Consider the following 10,683-nt stretch of genomic DNA (forward strand, 5'->3'; position numbering starts at 1 on the left):
TGTTTACAACAAGGCAGGATTAAAAATATAAATGTAGCAAGGCCAGGCTAAGCCACTGATACCTACTCTCTACTGTCATATGTCTCTCACCCCTTGTCTGTACGGTTTCCTCACCCAATGGCTGAGCATCAAAAATGCCTGGAGATAACTGTGCAGCCTGTCTCAGTGTATATTCTGGGCACCAGAGCCACTTACTGTGGCTCAAAGTATTTGCGTAACTTGAGGAGTGTACGTTTAAATCACTAAACTGTAAATTCATTCCTTAGGCCAGACATTCAAAGGGTTATTTATGGCTTGGTATACCCACTGAGTTCAGACTTGAGTTAAGGGCAGAGCTTTACCTTGTAACTTACAATCTTTGCTTTGGTACTGTTACATAAAACCTGTCACTTTGGCTGTATCTGTACTAGATGGAGACAGGACATGGGCTTGAGTACCAAACAGTTTTGGCAGGGGTCAATTAATACTCTCAAGCAATGCCCAAGCATGGATCAGGATGGCGGTATAAGTCAGGGACTGCTCTAAATAGGCAAGACTATGCTGATTTGGAAGGAAGAGAGTTTAGTTGTATGCATCTAAGATGGCCACGTGCCTGCAGGATCAAAGAATGGGCCCTGGCCCCATATCAGCAGAGTGAGGTAGCAATACCAGTATTACAGTGGGGCAACAGTGATCAGGAGCAGCAAAAGAAGAAAGTAATATAAAACTGGAAAAATTGACAAGAGGATCCTTGCCTGCCTTCAGGGATCTGAACTCAGTAAAATTAGAGGCATACTGGATGTCTAAAATCTTACAAAAATTGTGTACTTTGAGGAAATTGTGTATTTCTCAGGATTAGAACTCTTAATTAAAAGGAAAGGAAAACAGATAATGGCGAATATTCAAGAAATATGTTTTTGGGGAGAGGAGGATGAGAGAGAACAGGAATGTCTCCTTCTGAAAACTGTTTTAAAGAGCACACAGTACAGAAACATCATCATGTCTGAGGGGCTGTATTTAATCAAGAAATTAAATGTAGTGACTGAAGTGTGGTTTAATCCTGTTTCAAGTGAAAACCTCCATAATGCTTTAAATGTAATGTTGTCATAATGGTAGAGTTTCAAAAGGGAATCAGAACCAGAATGCTGTTACACAGATTGCTTTTGAATTGTGCAAAACGTTAACTACATTGATACTAATCTTCTAATAGAATAAATATGGTGAAATCCTAACAAATTGTATTAAAACCCAAAGTGCATAAAAGCAGACTGTGTTCTTGAAGCTGAAGGAGCCAGGCAATCCCTTCGTGCACCTCTGAGAGGATTACTTCACACAGAAGCTTTATTTTAAACGCAGGCACCACTACAATGAATCACTCAGGTCGCTGCAGTCCAGGAAGGAATTCCTGACAAACAAGGGGCCCACACAAGGACCTCCAGAGGACTCCCAGTCTTCCCAGTACACAGGTTGGTTCACAACTGTAAACAGTACTCTTTGTTTAGCAGTGAAAGCAATACACCTTTACCAGCTTAGACTAATTGGTGGGAAAGTGGAAGGTAGTAACTGATAGGTTGGGAGGGTGGGGACCGCCTGCAAAACCAAGCCATTCCAAAGGCCAGCATGACTGCTGATGCGCTTACCTCGTAGTAACTCCCCCCCACACAGGGGACTTATTGTGAGGGTTGTCGTATTAATTCTTAGTTTTATAAGCATCTCTTGAAGCTTTGTCAGAGTTGTAAGCTGTGGCCCTGTTGATTTTGCAAAGCATAGAGTATATTAATAAATAATACAGAGAAGTATAGGAATTGTAATTTATTCTAGTGTTAGACAGTGAACAAAGTATACAGATAGCACACCAGTGATGCTGCTGCATTGATGTCTATTGCATATTTGGATAAAAAAGCTTTTGTTGACATTAAAAGCAGGGCATGTTCTAGAAACACAGTCAGCTTAGGATTTCCTATTTTATCATATTCTTTAGCTCTGTGGTTTTCTAGGATACTGCTAGATTTCTGATACTTTACATTTTTCCTATAGTGCTTGCAGCACTTCCAGGACATGAATAATACATTTAAGCTTTTCACGGTTACACAAAGGTTTCCAAAGGGTAAGCTGTTAAATCTTTATAGATGGTAGGGAAAAAAATTCCTAAGGCATTTGGGCTGCAGTTGAATTTTGTGTCTGATGTGGGTTTAGTGATTGTTGGTAAGTGACAAGCCAGATTTTTCTCATTACAGCATCCAGAAAAAATAGTGTGAAAGTAGTTAAGACTTTTAATTTTCCATTGTATAAAATTCTGTTTTGGCTATTATTTTATATAGTTATTTCAAGCTTTATTGCATTTTATGTAAAAACAAATAAGTTTGCACAAAAGTGCAGACTAGTCTTTTTTCCCCATAAAGTTTCTTAGTTTAGAATAGATCAGTCATCACCACAGTTTTCCTCTCAAGTCTTGAACAAAAGGCAAAAATTGGTTGAGATGGAGGACAGGCAAGAAATAGGTTTCTTGTCTAGAACATAGTGGCTGGATTGTTTTCTTTTGTACTCTACTACCTGGCAGCCGTCCCCAAAGAACAGCCTGTTGGTGTGAACAGGAGCAGAATAGCTCCTATTAGTTACTGTTTTTACTTATATTTCCTGCCCTCTGCATTCTGTCCGGCGGGGCAGCGATATGGACCTGGACATACTAAACACGTGGCCCACCAGGGAGGGGTGGAACAGTGTCTCCCCACTTCCTTTGGCCACTAGCACGCTATGCAGTGGAGCCCCGGAAAAGATCAAGAGCTGCTACTGAGAACTCCAGAGAAGACTACCTTTCCTCCCCTTTCTCATAAATAAACGATGATCAGTGCTAGCTTTTTAATGGCAGGCAACCGTGACTTAACCTTCTCTCCCCCCTGCAAAAAAACACCAACAAAACCAAGGAGACGCCAATGAGATCTGTTGAATTAGAGATTTCTGTTAAGTTTACGAAAGGCTCAGACATCTAATGGAAGCTTTCACAAAGATCAGTTTGATGCTTGCATTTAAAACATGCTATTTCTCTACTAAATATATGCCTGCTAAACTGTAAGATTTCTTTGCATGGACCTAACACTTACGATTTTGTTCCACAAACAGTATAATGAAGTCATTTCAATATGCATTGCAAATAAAAGGTTCATTGAGGACAGGTATAGACAAATGATTCCAGTTCTATTAAACGTAGACTAGCTTATTGGTGCTATCCCTTCAGGACTAAGGTGAAAGAGAAAAAGCTACAGAGCCCGTTTTTCCCTGTTTTTCAGTGTCCAAGTTGTAAACATCACAGTCAGCTAAAGCTAGCTGCTTCCCAAAGAATGATTATTCTTAAGTACTGTTATAGCCTTTAATTCTTATAGTACCCTGGAAGAGTCTCTGGATAGCTCAGATTTTTTCACCTCTGTTCTGAAAATTTTGTTATGATACATAAAATCTACATATCCCCTATTGAAGAAGTTAGGCATCTCCAAATCCTCACTTGAGTGTTCAGTGTTCTGCTGTGCTTTAATTATTTAAAAGTAGCATACTGTCCAGTGTAACATACTGCTAAGCAATTCAGATAAAACCACTGTATTATAGGTTGCTTTGAAAAGACTTCCAAAATTATTTACATCTAATGCTGCTTAAGTGCTCCTCTTAGTTCCTCATATGCTGTTCTAGTAGGATTTCACATCCCTCCTTTATTTACCAGATATAGCTTCACACACAGTATTTCTTTTCCTGCTTACAAGAGCTGGCTGATTGTCTTCATTTCATTGTGAATTAAATTCCTTGCACTTCAAGTCTCCGAGTTGCCTTACATGAACAACTTTGTTGACACCTTTCAAATGCTTTTACCTGGCATGATCTAAAAGTACTTTCTTAATTAAACCTTGCTGATTCTTAGATCCAGCTACTTCCTTTGCGTTAACAGCTGTTTCTCCTTTAGCTTATCCTTTCCTTTTTCCCTAAATGACACTGCAAAGAATTGCAGTTCCTTTCTGTCCAACATTATTGACTGAGATATGCCAATCAAAAACATGCAGAAATTTCCCTGCTCAAGATATTCCATAGCCTGAAATAAAGGCTACTGTGCTTATCAAAAGATGGAGCAGTGGAGCAGCCATTTCAGTTTTATATCCATTATCTATTGTGGAAACCACCAATCCTTACTTAGCAGACTGCCCCTGAAAGTCCAAAGACACAGACGTTCCCAATGGAAGATATGGGGATGTATTGTAAAACTGAGCTTTTTTGTAAAACCCACAATTTGTTAAACTTAGACTACAGTTTGTTAGCCTCTAGTTTAGGATGTTTCCTTTTTAATTCCTCCATTGAACTTTTGTTGTTGTTAGGTTGGGTGATGTTAGGTTGTCTGGAGCTTGAACATGCGGCAAACTTGGTTGTTTAAAGTAATCTATCAAAGCGCAATGCACATGCATTGCATTCAGAGAAAAGCCATCAACGCTATAAAAGCTTTAATGTAGTATTAGCTCTAATACAGTTTGAGACGCAGTACAGTCTGTTTTATTGGTGAGATTGCTTTTAAATAAAAAGCAAGATGTCACAAGGAAAAAAAAAATCAGGCAAGGTACTGTAAAGTAGGGGATTGGAAACTACCTAAATGTGGAACTAAGGACAAAAAAGGAGGAAATAGTTTGGAAAGGTGCAGCAGAACCTGACAGTGGAAGGACAAGGGGAAGGACAACTGGAATGAAGAAACAGCTGGGCAGAAGACAGCTTGGAAGGGAGGAAGCAGAGAGTGTCAGATTTATCATGATAAAGATTCGTAGTGTCACATCACCATAACCTACTGAATTTTATTTTGGTTTTTAGGCAAATTTGAACCAGGAGAATGGTAACTGTCAAAAGTATCTGGGACATCCTTTCACAGTGTTTCATCCCCTTCGTCCCCTTCTAGCGCTGGTCCACATAGGATTACAGTCTGCTATTGTAGTTACTTCTGCGCTAGTTCAGGTGTCAGAGATCTGAGAAGTAAATCTGCTGTGGGTGTCAGCATAAAATTTGTTGGGTAGTTTGCGGGCTTTTGGGGAGAAAATACCACATTCCTACAAAATACACTAATTATAGTCCCCAGAACCAGAATCACGCTTTCAAAAATGTGAGTAGTTTGCAGTGATCCTCTCAGGCATGAATGTTTCAGTATAGCCTGTACTTAGTACTACTCTTTCTGTAGTAATGTTGCTTCAGTCAGAGCACAGATGACAGTCCTGCAGTGCCCGTGCCTTATTTGTTGTGGGCATTGGAAGGCATGTAGGGAGGGGCGTTAGCAGAGAAGAAATGTTTGCTGTAGTTAAGCAACTAAATGGTGTGTACTAAACCTCTGCAAAATTGGGCCTACGTTGAGGCACTTATGGTGGGCTTTTCACATATCACTGGTGTGTTCCTTGTTTTTTGAATGGCTGATTTAAGGTGTTTGTATAAGATTTGCAGATGTGCTAACCATCTACAACCACAAATTTAAAAATGGAGACAATACCTACATTATTACCCTTCATTTCACGTGAATGTGACGTTTTGAAAATACTTAGCTAACGTTTGTAAAAAATTCAGATGGTAATGGTAAGTGCTGTAGAAAAGACCTTAAGGAAAGGTTCTGCATTGGGGCTTAGATAGTGGGCAGCAAATAAGAAATGGAACCATATACTGGATAAAGAAGAAAAAATAAAAAAGTTTAACTGGTCAAGTGTCATTCTTGGTCATTATCCAAAATGCAGAAAATTTGGCTTTAGACTCTTCGTACTGGGACAAAAATGCTATGGCCACCTGACACAAAGTGTTACCATTCTCCTGGTTCAAATTTGCCTGAAAACCAAAATAAAATTCAGTAGGTTAACCAATCAGCTTGTTGTACCAGTAAGGGTTGTTAGATAAGGTGCAGTTCATCATACTTTAGATGGCATAGGTACATAAGACAGGCTAAACCCTAGCTTGTGCTCTGGCTAGTGTGGCAAAAGGCAACAGTGTGCCTGTGTGTCAGTGTGCAGCAGGGTGGACTGCTCTCTAAAGGACGGGGAGCCGAGGGCCGTAACCCAGCCAGCAGGGCAGGCAGGGCCCAGCCCCACCGTACCTGAGTGAGACCAGCCGGGCAGGCCAAGGGATGGTAGCTAGGTTCAACCAAGAACCTGGATCAGCAGCAAGTTGGTGGTGTTGAGGCAGGTCCAAGATCAAGCTGGGAAGTCAAAACACAGGGTCAGGGTCAGGGTCAGTATCAGGTCTGATAAGGTTAACCAGGGTCAGACACAGCCCAGTGATCACCAGGCAGGTCCACAGTGACAAGACAGGTCCGAGGTCAGCCCGGGAAGTCAGCCTGCAGGTCAGAGTCCAGAGCAGCAGGGCCATGGCCAGGCATGGACATTGCTGGGGGCTGAGCTGGAGACCCATACTCCTGTGATACAGCTCAGGCAGGGAGTGATGGCTTCAGGCTGAGCTTAAATGGGCTCCTGCACCTGTGGGCAAGGGCTGGGTGGGGGCCCCAGATGAGGCTGGTCAGGGCCCCAGTGCTACACACTTTCAGATTTGCACTGCTGCCTGATCCAGTAATGTATAGATCTGGTACTCATGTATACGGTGTTCTGGTATCTGCACTGAATGAGGCATGCATGTTATGGGTGGGGGGAAGGAAGCACTGTGATTCTATAGTATCTCTAAATATGTACTGTAGGTACACAAGAACTTAATGCTTTTTACTTTTCACTAGTACCTTCTATAAAACTGAATTTGTGAAATAAATACTTTACTTTGCAAACATACTCATGTTTTTTAAATACACCTTTCAACATGTATTTAATTTTAGAGTAAGTATGCACAAATGTGCAAAAATCTCTTAAATTGTATCAATAAAACCTTGATGCAGGCTAAAGATAGAACATTCATCTTATAGCAGTGCTACTTTATCTTTAGTTTACCTCCTTTTTCCTGGTAAATATGCAATGAAGGTCATATTATTCTAGCTATAGACATGAAGCAGGATAAAATACAGGCAGTAGCCTTAAAACCCAGTTATTGCACTTTGTAGTTTTGTCTGACTCTTTAAACAGTAAAATCCAATGTTATAAGTACCTCTCAATATTAACAGTTTTTCCTGATTTAGGAAACAAGGATGACAAGATAAAGCTAAAAGCCTGGCTTTGTCAGTTCACGTGATAGTATTTGTCAACTTCCAACAATTTTCCAAAGGAAATATATCTCTGCAACAGTATGCCAAACACTAGAAAAAACAGAGCCATGAGAGTTCATCATTCCTCATTGCACTGATGGAATTGCTAATGACTGTATAGATGTGTCTACTCACTACATGATCATTCACCAGTTTTTCCATTAACTTCAATACAAGGTCAAGCCCAAACTGAGTAGCAAGTGGAATGAATGTTTATCTCCACATATGGCCTTTTATCCGACCTGGTCTTGTGCTAAATTCTTGCTAATCTTTGCTGCTTCTCCTTTTGGCTTGCTCGAGTGGAGGGATAATTCTCCTTTAACATTGTATAGGTAATATTTGATGTGCTGTGAGGGATGGAAAAGTAGGTACACTGAGTTTGAAAAAGCAGGTAATTGTGACCAGACATTTAAAATCCAAGCTGAATTTTTCTTGCCACCTTTTGAAAAAAAACTGGGGTAAAAGTAAACTATTAAAAAATGTTGGTTAGAACAACTTCTAAGTATAATCTTCCTAGGAAAATGAGCAAGTATAGAAACCTCTCCTTTCTCTTTGTCTTCCCAGTTCTACCAGAATTAAAGCTGCTCTGTGGAGCTGATATTCTACAGACATTTAAGACACCCAATCTCTGGAAGGAAGAGCACATCAAAGAAATAGTAGAAAAGTTTGGTTTGGTGTGTATTAGCCGTGCTGGCTCTGATCCTGCTCAGTATATCAATGAATCAGACCTTTTAACTAAGTTTCAGCACAATATCTTTTTAGTGAAAGAATGGATTCAGAATGAAATCAGTGCAACACAGATACGCAATGCCTTGTGCAGAGGATTAAGTGTAAAATATCTCGTACCAGATTCTGTCATTTCCTACATTACACAGCATAATATCTACACAGAAGAGAGTGAGCGGAAGAATGAAGGTGACTTGCTTCAACCTCTAAAGTTGCATAACACAAAAGTAAACCCGCTGAACGACTGATGACTGCAGTCTCTGAAACAGACAGAGGTGGCATTTTTTCATGTAAAATTCTTGAGAAAGATGTTTTTTGTTGGTGAGGGAAAAGTACATCAGCCAAAAATTTTTTGAATTCATGTGGTATTTTAGATTAATCTTTTTGTATGTGGTAGTGCTTAATCACATAGGATACGTGGGTGAATATCTTAAAATGTATAAACAGCTTCCCTGTGAAAATAGAAGATTTTAAAAATAGCTATTAAAATCTCCAGTAATACTTCAGGATCAAACATAGTATTTTCCTGAATTTGTAATTCTTTAATCTTACAGACAGTTTTAGCATAGAAGTGTCTTACTGTTCTGAAGCAGCAGAATAAAATGAATTGTAACTTTTCCTTAAAAATGTATATATTATTGCTACACTTTGACTTTTCAGGACCTTGAATAAATTTTGTTTCTGAAGGTTAAGTAAGATGCAAGTTTATGTTTTGGCAGTTTGGACAAGAGATGGAAATAAAGTCTTGTTTCATGCAAGTGCTTAAAAATACATGCAACCTTCATGTCAATTTTAATCCTCCCAATTAAAAAGAACAGACAAACAATCCTCCTCCCCCAGTTTAGTCCGTTTCTTTGCTTCTGTGATCCAGTCAGTCTTCTATAAAGGTAAGTAATTGCCAAAGTCTTGGAGTAGATGACATATCCATGAGGATCTGGGTCATAAACCCCCTTTTTGAAGAGCAAAAATGCTACTGATATTGCTGGTCGCATCATGACAAGAATCTTTCAAAATGTGGTTGATCATTCTGTTCTTCACTTTTCTTCATGGATGGATTCATCTTAGTAATTTCTTGCTGCTTTTGAAGTCCAGCAATGCAAAAGAAAAAAAACTCCAAACCCTTTGAAAAACAACACAAAAAAACAAAGAACCCCAATCCCTAAAAAAAGACCATTTTTCATAATCGTAAAACGTGTCCAGTCTTTCTTAGACCAGTCAGATAAACTCAAATTTGTGTCATGTACAACATAGAAATTACCATGTTGTCTTTTTTTGCAAGGGAATTCACTTTCTCAGTGTGATATGAAAAGCTAGTACCAGTCAAAAAGCATATTCTTCACTCTGATTTGAATATAATGATCCACAATTTCAGTAATTTTTTTTTTTTTTTTTTGAGAAATGTTACTTGGTCGAGGTACATCTGTGTGTAAAGTAGTTTACTAATTCAGCACTGTCCTCTGGTTTGGTGGATAAAACAAATAGAAGGATATAGTTTTTGTACCAAAATTACTGTGATATAACAGCATGGAACTTGAGCTTTTGCATTTGAACTCAATGAACTTTGCATTGAACTTTGAGCATTTGCAGAATGGAAAATAAATGGAAATAGGTAAGAGGCTTATGCAGCAGCCGAGCCTAATGTTAGCCAGACAAATGTATTCTATATTCTGCTTGCCTGCTTTGCTGATTCAGTCTAGCTCTCTTTTGACAGACAACACCTCCAAAAAATAGCAGCGGGATAACTATCTATCTCATAAATAATAGTAACTTCTGGAGAGTTGCTATAAAAACACTGGAATAGCTCTAATTTTCTTAAACTCAGGAAAAAGGAAAAGGAAGGAACAGACAAAAAACTGACCGTAGGCCTGAAAAATATGTAGCTTTTCTTTTTATTCTTAAACAACACTGTGTAGAACCTGGTATGGTAGAAGACCCAGTATCAAAACTGACTTCATTAGGAATGGCTACTGACATGTCTGAAAGCAAATTACTGCTACCTTTTCTCACTGAATGAATGCTAGCGTTTTACACTTTCTATTGTATCAATAAAACAATAAACATAAAAGACACACATCTGGCTCAGAAAGTTCTTGAGCCACAAATCACTGGAATCTGGACGTGTATGTTCAGGAGTATCATAATATCCTTCCACTGCTGCAGACAGGGTACAGGACTGTTTTGGTCTAATTCAGTACAGCCACTCTGGTGTTATCCCTTTGAAATAAGGAATTCTGCTGGCATAGTATGGCTTTATGCTGCGTGAGGGTGGAAGTAAAGGAGCTTTACACAACTTTATTTTAGGCGTATTATTTGTGAGAGGGACATTGTTTAATCATGCAATTTAGAGTGTTTGAGTTGAGCTCATACCGTTTCATCTGGAGGAGTGCCCCCTCTTTTTCACTGGCTATATGAGGATACTAGCCTTCTAATTGCAGCATCTAAACCAGATATTTAAGGTTGTTAAGTATTTAAGCATTCTGAAAATGAATTGAAGAAGATGTAGGGGAAGAAGAGTGCTCTCTTGAGGAAATTTGATTACTCAAATGGTCCATACTCTGTGGCACTGTGTAAAATTCAGTTCCTTCACAGGTAGCAAGAACAAGATACTACATTTTATAGCTGATAATTTCTTTTCTAACTCATTAAGTCTGAAATAAAGTTGTATTGTGAGGGGATATATGGATATTAAAATACACTACAAGATTCAGTATAGCTAATATTTTGGTATGCACAATACTTATATCTGTCAGGATGAGCAATTTAGTCCTTATTTCAACTCTCTGCAGCAGGATATCCTA

General features: G+C 39.0%; 1 protein-coding gene across 4 annotated transcripts in view; it reads left to right on the forward strand.

The window, feature by feature from the left end:
- The window catches only part of NMNAT3 (nicotinamide nucleotide adenylyltransferase 3), a 34,278-nt gene extending 25,562 nt beyond the window's left edge, over nucleotides 1-8,716 (forward strand). For all 4 annotated transcript variants that reach the window (XM_026109738.2, XM_026109739.2, XM_064516938.1 and 1 more), the window contains 2 exons: nucleotides 1,336-1,445; nucleotides 7,724-8,716. In XM_026109738.2, the coding sequence (XP_025965523.2) occupies nucleotides 1,336-1,445; nucleotides 7,724-8,133 (520 nt within the window). In that variant the 3' untranslated portion in view covers nucleotides 8,134-8,716. The remainder of the gene's footprint in view (nucleotides 1-1,335; nucleotides 1,446-7,723) is intronic.
- Nucleotides 8,717-10,683: the final 1,967 nt, after the last annotated feature.

The sequence above is a fragment of the Dromaius novaehollandiae genome, chromosome 9, assembly GCF_036370855.1.
Source record: "Dromaius novaehollandiae isolate bDroNov1 chromosome 9, bDroNov1.hap1, whole genome shotgun sequence".
Taxonomy (NCBI): Eukaryota; Metazoa; Chordata; class Aves; order Casuariiformes; family Dromaiidae; genus Dromaius; species Dromaius novaehollandiae.